We start from the raw sequence: 19343 nt of genomic DNA, 5'->3' as shown, positions 1-19343 counted from the left end.
TTTATGAAATATTTTCATACTTCTTCCTCGGGTTAACGGTCAGGTCAGCCTCAGTGCTAATTCATTCGCAGTCCTCAACGTTGTTGACGACGTCGACGGTCGACTTTATTTCTTTTCATTTAATTGTTCACTTAATGGCTTTGACGGAAACAGCGCAATCAGCTCTCCCAACACTATGGGACGATACAATCGTGCCCACTCTTCGCAAAAGTACGTATATAATACCATAACGTTCCTGTCCAGAAGCCCCAGGCATCGAATTCTGACGGACCCGCCTTCTCTTCTTTTTTTTCAGGACTAGAAAGCGAAAGTCGTATCCTTGCTAAACGCCTGTCAGTGGCATCTTTTTCTTCTACGGACGACACCCCAAGGTCGAACGCTCCTTCAATTTCGGGCCATACTCTGCGAGATCAGGCCCCAAATTCACTTTATTCTCCGGAACACAAGAAACTTAGTGCTATACCCAGACCAAGCTTGCAACAATCAAGAAGTCCTTCAGAAGCATCCCGTGCCAACGGCGCTTCCTCACACAATCCTCCATATACACGCGCTCGCACAGTTTCTCAACCATACTTGTACGATTCTTCTTCTCAACTTAACGGCTACGCGAACGGACACGCTCTACCCACCCCAGATCCTTCTCGCCCTACTTCCCCCCGCATCTCTGACGTGAAACCCACCCGAATACCGATGGCCGCACGGGGGAGAACCATAAGTACTTCCAGTCATGACCAGAGTATCGCGACTGGTACAGAAAGTCGCAATGACGTCCTTTCCTACCAGACGCCTACTTCTGACACGTCTCCTGATCTTTGGATTATTGACGAGACTGACCCTACTTTGTCAAATGCCACCATTCGACATCAGAGATCAAATATCATGAATGAACCCGCTCCATTTGGGGCGAGTTCTATCAGTTCCTCTATTCTCTCCAAAAAGTCTCACCACGACACTACCTTTGCGCCTCCGCGGCCTTCCAATGAATCAGAAGAACGTCCATTTGAACATTGGTACAGAGGAGACGTACATAGGAACGGTGGCGTCGGGGAATTGCGTGTAGGTAAACGCATGGAGATGTTGCGTATCGCCAACTTCGGACACGACACGAAGTCAAGCACACACCGTTTTGCACCTCGGGACGTCTCTGCCGCTTTGGAGTACAGCCGTAGACGAAAGAGAGCTGATAGTGCCTCTGGCCTACGGGAAAGGGAGAGTCTGTATCTAGATGAACAGAAAGCAAAAGAGGCGGATATGGTGCTGGACGAGAGCCCACCTACGGATATTGATGGTGATCATGACGCTGACCCAGAGGATTTCTATAACGCATACGACGGTACAGAAGACGTCACCATTCATCCTCCATACAGTGCGTCTACGCCTGGTCTAGTCAGGCTCTCTGCGGAGAATACCCGCAGTGAAGCACACCCTACTATCAATACCGAGATGCCACCCTCTCGAATACCCGTTGCACGTACAGCCTCGGAACCCCTCAGAGCCAATACATCCATTGAAACGACACGCAGTTCCGAAACTCTGATCCCCTCTCCTCCTGATTCCATCACAAGTCCCCATCGGCGGTCATTTTCACGATCACAGAGTCAATCGCCTGATCATCCAGCAAGTAATAAACGTCGCACGAATAGACCGGTGTCGCCTTCAACACCGAAGAAGTCCAAGACGAAAGCGAAGACGCCACCTTCCGCTGCACGACGGAAGGAGGACAATCGCGGTTCGGTCGCTTCATATCCAACTCCCGAAGGAGATGGTATGGTTGACGCCATACCCACGTGGACCCAACCAATTCAAAAGTCGGGCACCTGGGACGAGGTGATAAGATAAGAGTAGTTATATTGATTGTTTCGCTGATCGCTTTTCAGGTGGTATTACCGGTTGTTGCGCGCAAGAAAGGTCTGGATGGTCAGTTCGAGCAAGCAGATGGCAGCCCTCGTCCAAAACCTCCCGGTCCTGTTGCTCCAGTAAGTGCATTAACAATTATCGTATCCGACCAATTGCTGATGTTTGCATCAGGCGCCTGGCACTTTTGGTTACGATTACTCCAAGTATCGTGCGCCTCGGGGACAGGAGATACCAATGGATGAATTCGGCAAGCTACCAGGCATGATTCAGGAGACACCAGCATCGAGACCTGAAAGCCCACCTCCGGCACTGCTACCCCTCACCGAAGAACCAGAGAGACCTATCCGTCCAGCCCGTCGGAAAACGACCCCACGTCCTCCTGATTCTCCAGCGCCGTTCTCGCACTACCGACGTACAGATATTCCGACCATCAACGTTACGCGACCATCCACTGACCTCGAGTCACCACAGCAAGTACCTCATGATGAAGACACAGGCGCTGGGTGCTGCAAGTGCGTTGTTATGTGATTGCGACGATATCGAAGCATGTGCTCGTTCTCTTCATTGTCCCATGTTTTCACTTTTCACTTTCCCTTTTCATCCACATTTGCACATATGTCATTTTCATTCCTCTCTTAGCCGCGTCGTTCGGATTTCCTTGCATATTGGGGTTCCTTTTTTTCCGCATACCTTACCACTCAAGACAACTGGAGTGTCATACCTCTCGTTCACTTTCCGCTCCGTACCCTCCTCCACTCATAACATTGCCCTGTCGCAGAACACATCCGTCTCTCTTCTTATGCCGCTCCTTTACCTTGTATATTATGGATCCATGGCCGGTATACACTCTCAAACTATTTTAGTGCTCTAGTACTCCGGATTGACTCACTTACATATACATCATCAGTGATATTCTTGTTCTGCATCGCGAGTTGCAAGTGCAAAAGTAAACATTAATAGTATGACATTATTTGGGATATGTGGACGGAGAATCGAGAGGCAACCACTAGACTCGGTCAATTTTCAAGCTCAAGGTGTTAACATCCTATCGTACAACTCAGAGGCAAGGCTCAGTAACAGTAAACGACCTGCTAGCTCCAAGCAGTCCATCTTTGTCTACACGCACTTCCTTCGTCGAGAACTGAACATCTACGTGGTACGTCCCAACTTCATCCCCCACGTCTACATGTGTCATATTCGCAAACTGCGCAAGTACTTTCCCGTCCTTCGACCAGGTGATGGTGTAGCCTTCCTCGCTGGAGACAGGATGTTCTCTAAACTCAGCAAGCGGAACCAGATCAACCTCGAATGTTCTGTGGCGGTCATCCCCACACAGTGTCTTGAAGTTGTCGATGAGATCGATACGTTTGAGCAGCGATATCCAAAGGCCCTCCAAGCACACGTTGCAGAAATTGGGCTTGGTGACGCTGCGCATGAGACAATCGTCGTTCGTCGGACGATAAGACGTATCATTATCCATGCTGAACCTTCACACCAGTCAATAGCTTAAACTCCTTAACATAAAAACCACACACTCACGTCGGGAATATGCCATAGTGACCAAGCGTTGCGTTAAATCTGTCATCGGTGTTAGATCTACCAAGTTAATGGATAGGCGTGATCACAACATACTCAGCTTCTGTCCCATATTCCAGTACCTCTACGCTGCATAGTTGCGCGCTTCCTTCAAGAGCGTTGTTCTTCAGGACAAACGAGATTTCATGCACGCCAGCGCTCAATGACGTGTCCTCATAACATCATAGTGCCACCTATCCACGCCGATATCCTTTCTTGGAGTCCAGCGTAAATCGACTTTGTCGAACAAGATAACCAAGTCATCTTGATCTGGGAGGCCAGACAGCGAGAACTTGATCAGGTGACGTGCGTAGTTTCCTGATGACAAGAAAGAAATGGTCCATGGTTGAGTCGTATTCAGCAGTGTCCACGGATACGCTTGCATCGGCATCGTAGACCGTTCTGCGCGGAACAGGTTTGCATCATCTTCCTTGTGCTCGAGCCAGTGTGTCCATGTCACGTCTGAGAGATTGTGAACAGCATTAACACCGAAATAAGCAAATCCTCCGTCATATTCTTCGCCTACGTCGATGATGGAGTGACCAATCTCGTGTCGAAGGACTAACGCCCCGTTTGCTAGGGAGGCAGTAGTTGTCCTTCACACCTTTTGTGAGTATGTCGAAGATAACAAATTAATGCGGAATCGCAGACATACGTATATTCTCCGCCAAGTCCTGCGCATGGGAGTGGTCAGCGTGATGCGGTACTTAAAGATAGAAACGGGATATCTTACCACCATATAATGGATCATTGCCTTTAATAATGAAGTAAGCCTAAGGGAAGTAGTTGAAGGATGTATCCCTGGTCCAAAACACGTACCAAGGAGAATCGCATAGTTACATTTATTTCCAAGAGACGCACAGGCCATTAAGGCAACATCAGAGTTATTTGCGTATAGGCCCCTCAATTCCGTGCCATCGCGGTATAACCCAAAGGGAGTCCTAGGTCGGAATGTGTATGAAGTAAAGGATCATGGATATGATAAGCACCTTTTAGCTTTCCCATTGACACCCACGCCGCTCTGGAGGATGGATCAGCCTAAAGCTCAGTAGCCAATTTGAAAGCACTAACTTCTTGACTAGGTGAGAACACAGCCCAGAAGTTCAATAGAGGCCTGACGGTGGAGAACGTCTGATTTGATGATAAGTCGGTGACCAGACGCATTGCGTCATCAAGAAATTTGTCTCTTTCACGCATTGTGTCTGTACATTAGGCAAGGACTGAGGGTGTGACATGCAGAAAGACAGATGAAAACGCACACCCGTCAGAGAAGAAAGCAAGATCGATACGGTTGTCTGACGGCCCAGATTGCAAAAGACTGACAACTTCTAGCGGCGGAACTCGTACATCTAAGATAATACCATGCAGCACCCCTTGATCCCTAAATGACACCTGCGTCTCGAGTCCACTGAGTCCAACAAACGATAAGTCATTCGAACACTCGAGCTGCGCACGAAGCCATAATTCGTTGGTGTTATATGATAGAAAGCGTATTATTTCTTTGTCGCCAAGTGATCCAGCAGATGGTACAACATTGTGCTGCCTGATGACTTGCCCTGATGTCGCTGGCAAGAGACTCTTGTGCAACTGTGTTTCGCCGAAAGACACGATGTCACATGAGCTTATAGTATTGGTTTCCCGTCGAAGTGTCAGTTGGTATGGTCGAGAATTCCAGTATGCACCGGTACTAGCTGCGAGGGTAACTGCAACAACACTAGTAGCCAGCAATGTCTTCATGTTTCATTGAAGTCACCAATGAAGTTCGGAATAAATGATCAATTTACACAACACCAAATAAAGCAGCAGCGAAATCTGCGCATCACCTGCGGAACTGAATCACTCACTCGCACGTAAAAGTCTCTCCACCATGGCAGTCAATCCCAACGAAGATACGGAATTGTGAGCAAATATTATCTACTTCCTCTATACTTGCCTATATTCGTGCCCAGCAACGATGCTCTCCGCAAGTACGGCATCATCCCTCCTAAAGAAACTACTCCCCCTACCCCTTCACCTCCGAGCTCTCCAAAGTTACACGACGTGCTCGATGATCTCACCCCAGAAGAGCTAAAAGAGCTGGGCGAAGAGATCACTGACGAAGACCTAGACCGTGATATCGATTCATATCGGAGACAGCGATTAGCTCAGGAGCAACTGCAGCAGAAACGCGCCCGCTTTGGGAGAGTCTATCCAATCGGACGCGATGATTATACCAGGGAGGTCACTGAGGCTAGTAAGATTGATGAAGAGGGTGATGAAGAAGAGAAAGGCACTGGCGTGATATGCTTCTTATACAAGGACGGGTTAGTTCTCCTCTGTTCCTGGCAGCTCAGGTATTCATCTGAGTAAACAACCAGAATTCCTCGGAGCGACAGAACTTTTGGGCATATACACGCTCTAGCAAGTCGATATCCGCACTCAAAGTTCGTGTCAATCGTAGGCAACAAATGCATTGCAGACCTCCCAGATTCTCGAGTTCCCATGTTAATTGTATACCGCAAGGGGGAAATACGGAATCAACTTATTGCATGGGGAGCTGATCGTGAAAGACAGCTTGAAGGCAAGCTTATCCTTAATACTATTGCATATCAAGTCTAAGAATTATTGCAGAACTCGAGGCACTTTTGATTTTATGTGGCGCCTTAGATATTTCCCGCGGGCCACTGGGGGAACGACGAGCGACCGATGGCGACGACTCTGAAGAAGAGGATGATGATTATACGTCTTCTCGCATGCGGTCTGCTGCCACAAGTACGAATACTCGGGCACCCAAAAATGTACGGGCGCAAAGCAAGAAAGACGACTCGGACTCGGAATTTGAATTTGACATGTAGTCTGCAACAGTGTCAGAATTTGAGAAGTATCAAAGTTTAGCACTTAGTGCTTAACCCTCCTTTGCTTCGTGCTGTGAATCTTCTGGCTGATCTGCCTTCCGTTGGCTTCCATTGGTACGAACCTGCACTTTTTATGGTATACAAGAGTTTCCTTATGTACCGAGCCCCAGATTTGCCCCAGATGTACTTACTCCACTTGGGACGTTGCAAAAAGGGTAGTATTTTGAAGGTTAGCGAAACAACCCGAGGAGAGGGATGTCAGAAAGGTAATACTGAAACTTGCCGTTGGCCTAGGTTGGCCTGCGAGATTTCTTCTCGATATGTGGTCTTCAGTTCCGCTTGGGAGCGCGATCATGATGTGGAAAATTCTCGATAACTGCAAAACTGGTTGGCAGAACGTTTGCTCTGCCGGGCGCCCCCAACATAATTTAGGCCGCCTGGCACGTAGATCTTTGGAAATAGGTAGATTCTGACCAGATTTCCCGCGATCACTACCAAGTTCTTCCGTGGAGGGCGCAGGCGGTCGTGTTGCGTACTAATAAATGGGTGATTTTATCCATAGGTCATTGATCATGATCAGGGTCAATGTTTATGTGTCCTCGAAAGACAGGGCATGTACCTTTGCAACTACATGCATGCGCTCAACGACACTTACATTTACCCAGTCAAGACCACATCATCTAAACGACTAACAGGAGAACTATTGTCTCGCCATAGCACCTCCCAGGAAAGATGACGGCCTTCGATGAGCCGGAGGCTAAGCTTGAAGTTCTTTTAGACACCATCAACTCCTCAGCTGCACGCCAAATGATTTCCAAATCATTAACATATCTAAGAGGCAGGTCGTAAGCCTAACCTTTGGATCGTCTGTGGCGGATCTGGCATTGGAGCATTTTCCACTCCTGTGGCAAAAATGTTCCCTCACCTTAGGATAACCAATTGGGATCCTCAGAAGTCATAGTACAAGCACAAAATGCGAGTTCAGGCATCCAGTGCACCATTAGGCATCGATTAGGCGTGCTCCTAAGGTCCATCCCAATCAATTTTCTCGAGGACGCACCTAAATAATCTTAGGAAGTATGTCTACTACTATGCAACTTGAAGAGCTCAATCGCGCTTTCATTCGTCACCGTCTTACTAGGTACATGACCCACAATTTTGGCCAGACACCGAGGTAGCGGGCCGGCGATGATCCTCCGTAACATTCGCAAGGCAATGAAACCAAACAGCCAGATGCTTGGATGGCTCGTGTCGTGGATATTTAGTGCCATGGCAGTCATGGATCGGCTTGCATGGAATTGTACGAGATGCTATGTACAATTTTCTGTAAGTTACCATGTAAACTATGATCAACCAGATATCCCCGACTCCCGCGTTAGTGGAGGGAGGACTTTGTCGAACGCAAACGGATTCCCATCACTAATGGCAACAAGATGTGCTGTGCTCCCTTCCGCATATAGCCGTCCAGCGGTAGTGGTTCCTCAAATACCCGATACCCAATACATAAGGCTACAGCGTTCATATCCGATTTTGCATTGCCTGATTGCGAGCTGTCATGCTCTGGCATTATAACGAGCATGCCAATTAACATGGGCTGGCTACCCCGCCTATGTGTTCGAGAAAGTAAATGCAAAAAAAACCACTGCAAGAACAGAACGGATCACAAACTTACCCAACGACAATCTCGATTACTAAGTTGCATGTCAACACACATGGCAGTAACCTGAGCATGATGAATTCAGGAAAGATGGGAGTCGGGGACTTGGCGCGTGAGCGTCGTTACCCATAAGAATATTTTCAGATATCAAAAGGTTTTGATGTCTGAAACTGTACAATACATCGGAAGATTTGGGCGGGATTGAACATACAGTTGCACTAGTGATTATCGAATACGAGCCGAACGATTTTGAACCGCGGGATCAAAGCATATCAAATACTGTCCTTGAACAGCTTCACCTACTTTTCATGCGACCAACTTTCTTGTCCCACCATCTCTTTTGCTGGACGTATTCTCCAGTAACTTGCGTGGGCATTGCCGGGGCTTACACTGGTGTCTCCTCTTCGGAAAAATATATGTTTCCAGCTTTTTTGCTCTCCCTCATGGAATACGAGGCACCTCCGAGCCCTTGCTGTCAGTACTAGCTTGATATAAGTTGCCACGAGGCATACTTAGAACTCGATGGTAGAACATCCCTAGGCAGGTCACAGTGATGTCCTAAATCACCTGTGTCCGTTGCTCCGTTGGGTGCTGCAGGACTGTTGCCGCGCGCGCCACATGCATGCGAGGTACCCTTCGCACTAGTCGTTCCACTGACAAATAGTTAATGTTTCCAGTTCAATCATGCGACAAACTCGCATTACTCATCGGGAACACCTCCTTGGTGTAAATATGCTAGCTCGAATAGAGTAGTTAGCATTGCGGCGTCGGTGAAATGACACATTTATGAAGATTAATTGAAAGTTGAGGTCGAGAGTTGGCCGCAGCAGTCGAGGGGAGTTACCAGCTCTAATACATATTACGTAAAGAATTCAAATGCCAGCGGAACGGAAGCAATCCTGGTCATGATCGAGGTAGCGCTATACCCTAGCAAAAATCGACAGCGTTAACTTCAGGTGGCAAAGGGGGAGCGAACTGGGTGAAGAGGTAATTTGGTTAGAACTCAGCCAATGAGCTTATCTTTGTTCCAGAACTTCAGAAGTCAATCTTGATATTTGCACTCGGCACATGATCACACTCAGTTCAACTCCGACATCTTGCCGACAACTTCACAAATGTCAGATTGTCTGCCAGTCAAAAACTCTGACAATTGATTTTTCTTTGCTCGTCATTCAAACAGCGAATGAACTGTTATCGATTAGGTACCTCCGACATGTCCAATGCTGGGGTGTGGCCTAGCGTACTCGAGCTGTACATGCACTGCACGCGTATACCTCAAACAGAAGGAGCAGGTCGAAAACGAACTATATCTGTGGCCGCTGCAAACACTGACTCGGAGGCGGATGCACCCTGCGCACAAGGTATGCAAGTCACTGCTTGTCATTTTACTCGAAGCCTTTGCCCACATGGCTAGTCTGACAAAGGGGAGGGCTCTGAGTTTTTACTTGACTTGATGTCAGTAGTACAAGCTAGGCCGGCCTTGCGCCTACCGTCTACCTAAATCATGTGGGTTCCATGTGGAACTTAGAGGTTATAATGAATTGCAAGCCAGCAGCTAATCGTTCGGGGATATCTACCCGATATGCCGCTACCAGCAATCCAGCATCGAGCATAGCAACATCCCCGCTGCTTCTGCAGAAGTCCCCATATATGTAACCTGGCGAGAAGAAAGAGTACCAATGAGCCCCGACAACCTCCTCAAGCCCAATCGGAATCGACAATAGCGCGCAACTTCTGTATGTAGTATCAAATGCTTGGTCAAACACAAGACGGCTGCCGAGGTCGTTGCATCCTTATGGCCTACGAGAAAAAATTCTGATATTCCTTTCGCTCGAAGCTTGTTGATGCCGTGAGTTTTTGTTTGTTGTCGCGCTAAGCCTTGTGCTCATGTAAAGGCGAACATTTCCAGAACGTAACTCCCCTGTGACCTGCCTGGCAGTGACAATAGTTTCTCCGCCTACCTTGTTACTGTTGCTTTCATCATCTCGCTGTCCCAACCGCTTTGGTATCATGCCACCTGTACTCGTGTTATTTGTCATACTACTGCCACGCTGTTCTGCCCCCGTTATTCAAATTCCATGTTTTGCAGGCTTCTACATGGTTCTATTTGTTCCCGCCGAATCAATCTGTATGCCACAATTTATTCACGTTCTTAGCATGAGCACTCGATCCCCGATGTGTGGGTCTACTGAACGGCATGCCACCTCAAGATTTGCGTGGCTCACGGTTGGAACGTTGGCTCGCAGTGATATATGGTCTGGTGGGTGCACCGGCCTGGATGACCGGTGGCGCTCCCACGACAAGTCTTCTGAAATCGCCCGTGGGTTTGGGGCACTTGACTTGGACTGTGGCTGCACACTGCCCTACGCCCCATGCACGCCATGACTGACATGAAAACCGCAGTGTCCTCCGAGTTAGCCCAAGGCACATTAACATCCAATGTAGAGCTCGCTAAACAGACTCCACCTTTATTTGGGCACGCTATGCACAAGCTATTCGAGTTTGACCCATCTTACGTGAACTTCAACCATGGTGAGTTCTACCAAGCGAGATCAATGTCGTACATTGTTTCATGACCGATGCATCGAAGGTTCATATGGTTCATTACCCATGCCAGTCAGAGTTGCGTGCGATAAGCTCAGCGCTCGCATCGAAGCTAACCCAGACAAATTCTTGCGCATCGAGTGCGTTCACCACTGGATCGAGGCTCGTACTCGAGTAGCCAAGCTCATAGGGGCAAATACTGACGAGTGTGTTTTGGTGCCTAATACATTACATGGCATAAACACAATTCTCCGCAACTTCGAGTGGCATGAAGGGGATATCATCATTGAGAGTAGGTCAAGAATAATCATATGGAGCTTCTCCCACTTAATATTATTCCTTCTCCCCATACAACAGCAACCACAACTTATAATGCCGTGTCCCGAGCGATTAGGCATCTCGGAGATATCCCGCCATATCCACAAGTATCCACATGCAATCTTCAGTTCCCTACCACACACGCGGATATACTGGAAAACTGGCGAGAACATATCCGCCGAGTGACTTCGGAAAAGAGCGACCTCCAGGAGACTCGCAAGGTTGTCGCATTAATAGACGCCATCGCGGCCAACCCTGGTGTGCGTCTTCCTTGGAAAGAAATGGTGGCCATTTGCAGAGATGCAGGTGTTTGGTCAGTGGTGGATGCCGCGCATTCGATTGGTCAGGAATTGGATATCAACTTGTCGGAGGCGAAGCCTGATTTTTGGGTATCGGTTAGTTTATCAATTCTGACTCGTAATATTGTGTTATTGACCGGTTGAGCTGGACAGACTTGTCACAAATGGCTCTTTGCAAAGAGAAGTTGCTCAGTCCTTTATGTTCCAGAACGGTATGTTTCAACCTTCCAGAAGCATAATATCGATTGATATACAATGGGATGGGCTAGAAACCAACATGTTATCAAATCTTGTATACCTACCCCACGCAATTATTGCTCACCTCGAGACGAGGGTTACAACGGCCCACAAAGTTTCGTGAATCTTTTTCAACGTTAGTTCTCTCGAAGAAATCAATCTCGAGTGCCCGTGTCTTATTGATTGCTAGGGAACGGGACCATAGATTATGTTCCATTCCTGAGCGTGAACGCAGGTTGGTGCGAAGTTGTCATCAGCACTACTGTTTTGACTTGCGACTAGCCTTGGACTTCAGGCAGTGGCTCGGCGGCGAGCACAAGATCAACGAATACACTCACAATCTCGCAATCGCAGGTGGAAAGTATCTGGCGAGTCTCCTAGGAACTAGCGTCATGGACCCTGCCGGCGACTTGACTCTAAACATGGTGCGTTAATCAGTTTTGTGTTCCTTTATTCACTTCATGTTTCCTTGGTCAGGTCAACGTGGAACTGCCCATTCCTGGCGACATCAAATATTCGAATGAAATCAACAAGCTGCTGATAAATACATTGTTGGTCGAGTGGAATGTGTATGCTGTTCCTTACTATCACAATGGAAAATGGTGGACAAGGTGTAGTGTGCAGATATGGAACGAGGTGAGAAATCGAATCTGTTCATAAAGACATCTTGACTCTTACGGATAGAAATCAGATTTCAGACTTCGAAGTTCTCGCCAATGCTTTCAAAGACGCGTGCCAGAGAGTAGTGGAGTTTGCAAAGCAATAGATACTTAAGTGCTCGATGTACGAAATATTTCGAGATTGAACGTTGAACAAAGACCAGTGGTGCCAAGAAGATCTACGTGCTGACTAAGCTGCGGGACTAAAGACAGCGGAACGAAAACTGCATAGATTTTGACTTCAAGGGTGTACAGTGTACACCATGGCGAAAACCGAATTAATCGACTCCCATGTTTCCGTGAAACAGTGCACACGAGCCGTACATGCCCTGCATGCATATGCCTCAAAAAAACAAAAGGAACAGGAGGAAACCGAACTCCTACCATCCTAGCGAGCAATATGTGTGGCTACAGATCACAGTGAAGCGGATGCATCCCGAACACAAGATCAAACCATTCAAAATGTACGTTCTGCTACTCTTCAATGGATGTGCAATTGTGACATCTCCAAGCCCACTCAAGCATCCTCTCATCGATCCACGAGTTACGCCTGTCTGTCTCATCACCAAAGACCCTCAACGAGAGTACAAAGACCTTCTCGAGTCTCATAAAATCAAATTTATATCAAGGGTCGTTGGCATCACAAAACTCAAGGGCAAATTCAAGTCCTACGAAGCTAGGCGAATGCTGTTAAAAGAGAATGGAATGTTTCTGGCAGACGAGCGTGTAATTCCTTTACTGCCGGGCTTGTTGGGAAAGAAGTGGTTTGACGCAAAAAAGTAAGATTGCTCGAGACTACTTCTATCGCGAGCATATCTGAATTCATCTTGCAGACAGCCAATCCCGGTTTGCTTGACACGCAAAGACCTCAAGGGTGAATTAGAACGAGCCATCGAGTCGAGCTACATGCATCAGAATAGAGGAACGTGCACGTGCGTCTGTTTTTATCTACCTCCTGAATGCGAGCCTGATGCAATGATGGTTGTTAGGTCTGTTAAGATCGGACTACTATCACACACGCCAGAAAAAATCCTCGACAACATGAAAATATCTTTTCCCGCCATCGTGAAAAATATAAAGGGTAACTGGGATAACATTCAAAGTCTTCACATCAAGACGAATTCAAGTATCAGCTTACCGATATGGACATGCGAACTCGGAGATGCGACCGGTGGACGGTGGGATGGTATGGTCCAATCCAAGGACGCATCTGAGGAGAGTAAGTTGGATGAAGACCCTGCTTCCAACGACACAGACATGGATTTGGAAGAACATGTACCGGAAGTGCCAGTTAGCAAGAGCAAGAGCAAAGGTACGAAGAAACCCCTGAACGAGGTTGTCGTGAAGTCGGTTACGCCGAAGGAGGTGAAACAAAAACGGAGTACTGAAGGAGCAGAAAAGAAGAAAGCGAAGATTGCAAAAGGTGGCCCAGTAAAGAGTGCGAAGAGTGCCCTCATTGGCAAGAAGCCAGGTCGACCGTGATTCTGCTGGGTGGCGGCGTAGTATGTCATCGAGCAGATATGTATCACTGGTGTTGTTTGCGAGCTTGTTCGGATATATCCCTTTTCCCCAGGCATATAATGCCAGCTGACAAAACGCCATTGTTTGCATTTCCCTCTCGTCATTCATTTGTCGCTCAGCTGTAAGCTAGTATGTACATCGAGCAAACCGGAGTGCCATTGGGTGAACACTACCTTCCTTTTTGGTCATACTCGGAACCACTCGTCACTGTCATATTGCCTTTCCTCGCACCTACGATGGCTACTAGGAAGTCCACAAAACTACGTATACCGCATTCTCAAGATGATTGCGAGCTGGTTGGGATTTTGGAACAACTGGCACCTGAAGAATCCATGCAGGGCAGAAAGATTGCCCTGGTATGATACTGATCATCATTCCAGTCTTTGCAAAATTACTTTACTCACGTATGTTCCAGATTCTTCACGGGTCTATGGGGTACGTTCCTACTATTTCGGCTCCTTCTCTCTTCTAATCTCACTTCAGTCATAAAGACTACTTATTCCTAAAGCGTCTTGCACTACGTTTCCCGATGGACTCATTCAGATTTGATTTTCGGTCTGTCAACCGTTCGTCTTGGCGTCAATCCCCATTCACTTAGAGCAGCGGCAATCATGAAAGTGGGGGCCAACGGATACAAAGTGGGATTGCTAGAGATGTTGAGGACCTCGTGACAGTCGTTTCTTACCTCCGCAATACGTACGGATACGAGATTGATGCGGTGGTGGGCCATTCTCGTGGTTCTGTGGTCGGGATGCATTGGCTATGCACGTCAAAAGAAGGCCAACGTGTTCGTGCTATGGTCAATGCGTCGGGTCGTTACCGAATGGATGTGAGAGAAATAACCTCATGCCTGCCGCAAAATAACTGAAACAGCTGTGACTAGGGGGTTTACGGTATGCTCAAAGATTTCAAAATCCAGACGGTCAGTCATCTTATCCTAATTTCTAGACCTCTACAAAGAGCAGTGGGACTTCAAAGGTCCCTACGAGCGGACCGTGACAGTCGCTCGACAAACAGTTGTGGAAAGAGTCTATCCAGAAGATCTAGAGGAGTTCTCTAAGTGGAATACCGCAATCGTTTGGGACAAATTCCCTGCTCAAATTCATGTTCTGACAATGCATGGTCTCCTCGATAAGGCAGTTCCTTCGTGAGTGCATGCGAACTGATAGGGGGAAAAATCTCATTGATCAGATATGATGCGGTTATTTACTCTCGAGCACTTGGTGCCAGAACGCCTGGCACCCACAACCTCCATTTAGTAGAGAAGGCCGATCACAATTTTACAAAGGTGAATCTCGATTCTTATCGTCGTAGCTACTACTAACAATATACTCAGCGCCAAGACGAAGTTGTAGACTGCATTCTGGAGTGGTGGGATGCTCTTAACCAAGGACGCTTGAAAACAGGCATATTTATGACAGGCGTACGTGGCAAACTGTGACTGCGAGTGCCTAGCCCTTGCAAACACTGGTTGAATATACGTTATTTCCCCTGGACATCAAGGAGTGGCAATGAACCCACGACCCCGAGCTGGCCGTGCCAAGTTTCGGACCATCTTACGAATTTCGGCTGTGCCACAGAATTTCTAAGCGCCTTAGGCTATATTCGACCGCGTTCTCGCTCAGCTCTTGATCCCAATTTTCATGACAGAAAAACCAAAAAACATCGTCAGCTGTATCGTTTCGTATACTCGTTCAGGATAATTTTCTGATGAGTAAGTTGAAACACTGTAGAAAGTTGAAACAACCGCGATAGCGCATCATGCATTATCAATCATCTAGGATACCTGTCTCCACGGTCAGCACCGCATGTTGGTTCGATGCGCAGTACAACACTTTAGCCAAACTTGATCTGACATATTCGGATCCCTCGCAAAGCACAGCCTGAGGTTGTTGATCGGCAATCATTCTGTCATGGTACTATGTATACACTGCAAAGACCGGCCCATCAGGGAATTGGTGAGTGCCCCAAAACATTTACGTGGTTTTTCAAAGTTATACACAAACACGCATGACGAAGACCCTGTACATGTCGGCACACATGACGATATCTAGTCTCTGATCGGCGGCCACTCAACGAGTCATTATCACAGCCGGGTGTTTCTCGGACAGGATGACAGGCTGAGCATCCTCGTCTTTGATGCTACCATATACGTGCATGATGACAAGTTCCGAGATTCTGGCGCCAAGCCACTATAATAAACATGCAGCATCGGTGCTTTCGATAATCCATAAGCGCCACCGCATTGCAATGTCCCGCTGAGTACAATCGAATTAACTCCAGCAATTACTAATTACTAGCTACTGTAAGCCAAATAGCAAGCCAAATGCCAAATACATAGTAAGATCTGTGGTGAATCAAAGTATGGTCCGTATGATGCAACTTGGATTTGGCCAGGATTGAAATCTGAATGATCTTCCTCCTCCTTCCTTCCCTGCAAATCTTCTTTTGCACATATTAAATTGTGATTATGCGGCAATGCATCCCAACGCACGCGGTGGGGAGTGTGAGGGTCGTGGTGATGAAATTATGATGGTGGTGTATGATTATGGGGTTGTCGAAGAATGGGAGCGTGCTCGGAGAGCGAACGCTAAACGCCATGTGGCGTGAGGTAACGTCGAGCGTTTAGACAAAGATGCCCTGGGCCACAGCACGTCAGAAGAACACTGGTACGACTGTGCTGGCACCAGCACGAATGGTAGTGCGCTGCGACGAGTATTGTGAAGACTGCGAGTGTGATTGACCACACGAGTCTGAATGGCTGGAAGGTGACTGCGAGCTGGGATTGCTCGAGTACGACTTGGATGAAGCGTAAGCAGCTTGCGAAGTGTTCGAGGTGTTATATTGGCTGCTCATGACGGGAGATGTTTATTTGACTCGGAAGAGTTCTGGTACGCTGCTGGAGTGGTGGTAGGAGTGCTTTCTGGATGACTGAGCTGGCATTGGGGCAGGGCTCTTTATAGGTAGCAGGTTCATCGCCTTTTGCTGTATTGAATTAAGAAAGATTTCGAGATCTGGATTGCCGGGACCGACACCGTGACAAGCCCGATCGAGAATAAAGGAAGGGGGTGCTCTCACGGATACGCAATGGCTCGCGAAGGCACATCAACCTTGCTCGTGAGTTTATTAATATTGGCGCTCATTTCAGGGTAGCTGTTTACCAATGGAGGAAACCCGCAACGAGTAGGTAGCGTGGTGGGTAGCACAGGCTGCCGCTCGTTCCTGCCATAGATCCGTTGTGTACGTAGAACGGCGTTTGCCGCCCCGCCCTCTCACGCTTCTTACCTCCGATGCTGTACAGATCTGGTCTCACCCATCTTGGAGAATGGGTCTTAAAAGACTCATCGTTAGAACCCTTCTCTTTTTCCAGTACTTTTCGGATTCACATTTCATTTGTTTTCCCCGCAGCATTCGGCACGTGTTGTGGTATACTTATGATTGCCGATTTGTTTCACGGCCATTCGTCATTTCTAGCTAGCACGGTGGGTCCGAACTTCCGATACATCCAGTGTCAAATCTTGGTAAGTTTGATACTCGTGACTAACGTACGTTCCCCTTCATGATCAAGGCACGTTCTTGCTAGCACTCTTCTGTGTGCAATTGTCTGGCCAATTCTGTGCCTGACACTTACCTGGACTAGTACTGGAGTGGTATCACACAGTGAGTCATGAAAGTTAGGATGTCCACTGAATATACCCTTCTTTAAGACTCGCCCAAATCCTAAACCTCCTTGGCGGCGTAACACAACTCGATACCGAGGTCCCGAGGAACCCATGTCGAGTCTGACAATAGCAGTGAAAAGGCAGCGAACATCGTTACATGTAAGCGCACACACTAGCACATACTAGATCTGACCCTTGAAAATTGAACGATTGGATTCCGGAGAGCCCCGCTGTTCCTATGATCGGCTTGATTTGGGGCTCGTTGTATATCAATCACTCTTGCACTATTTCTAGTAAGCGGACGCTGACATCCGATGACTCCTCCAAACTTTACAGTACATACATTCAAGTCCAATGAATGAATATGACTAACAGCAACCATTGGTTCCGTCTCGCACTGCCTGTCTTGATGCCATGGAAAATTTTATGCATAGATATAAGCGGCCAGATCAAGCGAAGAGCTAGCAAATTCTTGGAAGTTGGAACCCGATATCGGTTAGTACACTGTTCGATTTTCTATCGAACTTCGACGATGATCTTCCCGCTAACAATGAAGTCTCGGCCTCCGCTAGATCTTCCGATGGAGACAGAGTGCTCACCTATTCTTATTGTCGGCCATCTCATGATGAGCACTTTGGATCTCTGTCCAAGGATACACCTGTGGAATTGTATGTCCGTGTCCGACGGCATCAGAAGAGCAGAAGAATATACTCACTTTGTGAATGTAAGTCCGTATCGGGCCACCTCCGTTGACACCAGTTACCTTATCGATTATATCACGGAAACTCGAGCTAATGAGATGAGTTAGTCTGGAAGTGAATCACATCAGACAATATCATGACAGAACCTTGTGATGAGCTCGGTCTGGTACTGTAGACTACGGGAGCGTAGAGTGGAACCTTGAATGCGGAGACGCTTGTAAAGGATCGGGCCAAGGTTGACTGTAGAGACTTCGTTCCCTAACCAATCACTTAGTCAAGAGCTTTTGAACTTCGAGACACAACAAATGCCTACCACTCATAGTAGCCAATATCGTCATCCTACCATCAATAGCGAGTGATTCCACGTTCTTGGCCCAATGACTTTGTCCAACGAAATCTATAACGACATCGACGCCTTTGCCGTTGGTGGTTTTCTTGACCTCCGCGGCAAAGTCTTCAGTTCTGTAATTGACGGTATGTGTCGCCCCGTTAGGAATGGAGCGCAGCCAATTAAGTTTTTCTGCAGTAGACGCCGTTGCAGTAACGGTTGCCCTGTCAACGGCGTGATAACGTATTCAGCAAGAACGTGTAGAACCGCAAGGAAGAAAAGCATCGAAGGCAGTGAGGACCGGGAAACTGAAGACCGGTGAGGAACACTCACGCTCCGAATTCCCTTGCTATTTGAATTGCCGCAATGCCTACACCAGAAGCGCCTGCGTGAACGAGTACATGATCGCCCTTCTTGACTTCCCCGTACTTGACAAGAGCTTGATAAGCTTAGAATGATCCCAAAGCAGTCAGAAGTTCTCAGAACCGAAGACGACCGCTTGGCTGATCTGCCGTACTTACCTGTGATATAGTTTTCTGGTATGCTAGCTGCCTCCACCCAAGATAAGTGACCGGGCTTCTTCAACAAGAGTCCTTCGTCACAGTTTATGAACTCCGCATAAGCTCCCTGAGATAGCCGTGACAGTTTTAGTCAGTGAAGAACATACACTTTGACTGGGGCAATCGACTAACGCCGCCCACGAGACCAAATACTTCATCCCCAACAGCCCATCTTGTTACTCCTTCGCCGAGTTCAGTCACACGTCCAGAGAACTCCACACCGAGAATGGAGGAAGCGCCAGGGGGAATAGGGTAGCCACCCTGACGCTGGTAATGGTCCATGCGATTAAGGCCGAATGCGACAATCTACCATGGACATTCCAGGTCAGACAAGATCAATTTACGTAGATCCATAGGATGAAGAAAGGCACGAACCTTTACCAAAACCTCTCCCTTCGTTGGGACCGGCTTATCTGTCTCCCCAATGTAGAGGTTCTCGATGGGACCGTGCCCGTTTTTGATTAAGATGGCGCGCATTTTCGACGACACAGTAGCGCTGGGCGTCATGGTATGAACGATTGTTGTTCTGTGTCTGTGTGATTTAGTTCTTGTGCACGTGAATGTCCCTGTAAACTGCGTAGATGGATTCAA

At 47.7% G+C, this 19343-nt stretch overlaps 8 protein-coding genes across 8 annotated transcripts; 5 read left to right on the top strand and 3 right to left on the bottom strand.

Annotated features, from left to right (window-relative positions):
* Nucleotides 1-31: 31 nt before the first annotated feature.
* Nucleotides 32-2834, top strand: F5891DRAFT_1003872 (uncharacterized protein). Its single transcript, XM_041360329.1, has 4 exons — nt 32-210; nt 296-1827; nt 1878-1976; nt 2029-2834. Exons 1-4 carry the CDS (start codon nt 135-137, stop codon nt 2383-2385), a joined length of 2064 nt encoding a protein of 687 aa, XP_041232368.1. The 5' UTR covers nt 32-134; the 3' UTR covers nt 2386-2834.
* Nucleotides 2835-5201, bottom strand: F5891DRAFT_1003867 (IgA peptidase M64-domain-containing protein). The gene is made up of 10 exons (XM_041360328.1): nt 4692-5201; nt 4504-4634; nt 4422-4453; nt 4252-4373; nt 4166-4186; nt 4088-4106; nt 3627-4028; nt 3490-3591; nt 3397-3435; nt 2835-3344 (listed from the first exon to the last, which is right to left on the bottom strand). The coding sequence occupies exons 1-10, from the start codon at nt 5167-5169 to the stop codon at nt 2915-2917; spliced, it is 1776 nt and encodes a 591-aa protein (XP_041232367.1). The 5' UTR covers nt 5170-5201; the 3' UTR covers nt 2835-2914.
* A 43-nt stretch (nt 5202-5244) lies between these two features.
* Nucleotides 5245-6360, top strand: F5891DRAFT_479607 (thioredoxin-like protein). Its single transcript, XM_041371982.1, has 4 exons — nt 5245-5331; nt 5382-5735; nt 5790-5992; nt 6043-6360. The coding sequence occupies exons 1-4, from the start codon at nt 5300-5302 to the stop codon at nt 6264-6266; spliced, it is 813 nt and encodes a 270-aa protein (XP_041232366.1). The 5' UTR covers nt 5245-5299; the 3' UTR covers nt 6267-6360.
* Nucleotides 6361-7242: 882 nt separating this feature from the next.
* Nucleotides 7243-8941, bottom strand: F5891DRAFT_479586 (uncharacterized protein). Its single transcript, XM_041371981.1, has 5 exons — nt 8628-8941; nt 8436-8576; nt 8227-8382; nt 7939-7989; nt 7243-7873 (listed from the first exon to the last, which is right to left on the bottom strand). Exons 1-5 carry the CDS (start codon nt 8705-8707, stop codon nt 7642-7644), a joined length of 660 nt encoding a protein of 219 aa, XP_041232365.1. The 5' UTR covers nt 8708-8941; the 3' UTR covers nt 7243-7641.
* Nucleotides 8942-10216: 1275 nt separating this feature from the next.
* On the top strand, nt 10217-12144 carry F5891DRAFT_1137916 (pyridoxal phosphate-dependent transferase). Its single transcript, XM_041364840.1, has 9 exons — nt 10217-10455; nt 10514-10759; nt 10825-11180; nt 11238-11296; nt 11354-11457; nt 11512-11556; nt 11604-11746; nt 11799-11957; nt 12013-12144. Exons 1-9 carry the CDS (start codon nt 10296-10298, stop codon nt 12085-12087), a joined length of 1347 nt encoding a protein of 448 aa, XP_041232364.1. The 5' UTR covers nt 10217-10295; the 3' UTR covers nt 12088-12144.
* Nucleotides 12138-13597, top strand: F5891DRAFT_1003838 (ribosomal protein L1p/L10e family-domain-containing protein). Its single transcript, XM_041360327.1, has 5 exons — nt 12138-12300; nt 12377-12444; nt 12493-12759; nt 12814-12912; nt 12970-13597. The coding sequence occupies exons 1-5, from the start codon at nt 12244-12246 to the stop codon at nt 13460-13462; spliced, it is 984 nt and encodes a 327-aa protein (XP_041232363.1). The 5' UTR covers nt 12138-12243; the 3' UTR covers nt 13463-13597.
* Nucleotides 13598-13737: 140 nt separating this feature from the next.
* F5891DRAFT_1182200 (ectomycorrhiza-regulated esterase) lies at nt 13738-14942 on the top strand (the record flags this gene model as incomplete). The annotated part of the gene is made up of 8 exons (XM_041366130.1): nt 13738-13857; nt 13917-13936; nt 13985-14056; nt 14105-14330; nt 14385-14394; nt 14450-14648; nt 14693-14789; nt 14838-14942. The coding sequence occupies 8 exons, from the start codon at nt 13738-13740 to the stop codon at nt 14940-14942; spliced, it is 849 nt and encodes a 282-aa protein (XP_041232362.1).
* Nucleotides 14943-17679: 2737 nt separating this feature from the next.
* F5891DRAFT_941868 (quinone oxidoreductase putative) lies at nt 17680-19229 on the bottom strand (the record flags this gene model as incomplete). Its single annotated transcript, XM_041374368.1, has 9 exons — nt 17680-17707; nt 17763-17821; nt 17879-17948; nt 18011-18122; nt 18178-18416; nt 18526-18640; nt 18714-18819; nt 18885-19058; nt 19128-19229. The coding sequence occupies 9 exons, from the start codon at nt 19227-19229 to the stop codon at nt 17680-17682; spliced, it is 1005 nt and encodes a 334-aa protein (XP_041232361.1).
* Nucleotides 19230-19343: the final 114 nt, after the last annotated feature.

This window comes from Suillus fuscotomentosus, assembly GCF_016647785.1.
Source record: "Suillus fuscotomentosus strain FC203 chromosome Unknown F5891scaffold_4, whole genome shotgun sequence".
Lineage (NCBI taxonomy): Eukaryota > Fungi > Basidiomycota > Agaricomycetes > Boletales > Suillaceae > Suillus > Suillus fuscotomentosus.
The sequence above is the reverse complement of the archived record's forward strand: the minus strand, read 5'-3'. Positions and strand labels throughout refer to the sequence as shown.

Excerpts from the sequence above, each read along its gene's own strand:
- F5891DRAFT_1003872 (XM_041360329.1), top strand. The coding sequence starts at position 135 with ATGGCTTTGACGGAAACAGCGCAATCAGCTCTCCCAACACTATGGGAC. Across the intron at positions 211-295 it reads CGTGCCCACTCTTCGCAAAA|GACTAGAAAGCGAAAGTCGT; the intron begins GTACGTATATAA and ends CTTTTTTTTCAG. Across the intron at positions 1,828-1,877 it reads AGTCGGGCACCTGGGACGAG|GTGGTATTACCGGTTGTTGC; the intron begins GTGATAAGATAA and ends ATCGCTTTTCAG.
- F5891DRAFT_1003867 (XM_041360328.1), bottom strand. The coding sequence starts at position 5,169 with ATGAAGACATTGCTGGCTACTAGTGTTGTTGCAGTTACCCTCGCAGCT. Across the intron at positions 4,635-4,691 it reads TGCTTTCTTCTCTGACGGGT|ACACAATGCGTGAAAGAGAC; the intron begins GTGCGTTTTCAT and ends CCTAATGTACAG. Across the intron at positions 4,374-4,421 it reads GTCAATGGGAAAGCTAAAAG|GACTCCCTTTGGGTTATACC; the intron begins GTGCTTATCATA and ends ATTCCGACCTAG.
- F5891DRAFT_479607 (XM_041371982.1), top strand. The coding sequence starts at position 5,300 with ATGGCAGTCAATCCCAACGAAGATACGGAATT. Across the intron at positions 5,332-5,381 it reads CCCAACGAAGATACGGAATT|CAACGATGCTCTCCGCAAGT; the intron begins GTGAGCAAATAT and ends ATTCGTGCCCAG. Across the intron at positions 5,993-6,042 it reads TCGTGAAAGACAGCTTGAAG|AACTCGAGGCACTTTTGATT; the intron begins GCAAGCTTATCC and ends GAATTATTGCAG.
- F5891DRAFT_479586 (XM_041371981.1), bottom strand. The coding sequence starts at position 8,707 with ATGTGTCATTTCACCGACGCCGCAATGCTAACTACTCTATTCGAGCTA. Across the intron at positions 8,577-8,627 it reads CAAGGAGGTGTTCCCGATGA|TGGAACGACTAGTGCGAAGG; the intron begins GTAATGCGAGTT and ends ACTATTTGTCAG. Across the intron at positions 7,874-7,938 it reads GTAATCGAGATTGTCGTTGG|GCGGGGTAGCCAGCCCATGT; the intron begins GTAAGTTTGTGA and ends TCGAACACATAG.
- F5891DRAFT_1137916 (XM_041364840.1), top strand. The coding sequence starts at position 10,296 with ATGCACGCCATGACTGACATGAAAACCGCAGTGTCCTCCGAGTTAGCC. Across the intron at positions 10,760-10,824 it reads AGGGGATATCATCATTGAGA|CAACCACAACTTATAATGCC; the intron begins GTAGGTCAAGAA and ends CCCATACAACAG. Across the intron at positions 11,297-11,353 it reads GTCCTTTATGTTCCAGAACG|AAACCAACATGTTATCAAAT; the intron begins GTATGTTTCAAC and ends GGGATGGGCTAG.
- F5891DRAFT_1003838 (XM_041360327.1), top strand. The coding sequence starts at position 12,244 with ATGGCGAAAACCGAATTAATCGACTCCCATGTTTCCGTGAAACAGTGC. Across the intron at positions 12,301-12,376 it reads TGAAACAGTGCACACGAGCC|CAATATGTGTGGCTACAGAT; the intron begins GTACATGCCCTG and ends CATCCTAGCGAG. Across the intron at positions 12,760-12,813 it reads AAGTGGTTTGACGCAAAAAA|ACAGCCAATCCCGGTTTGCT; the intron begins GTAAGATTGCTC and ends TTCATCTTGCAG.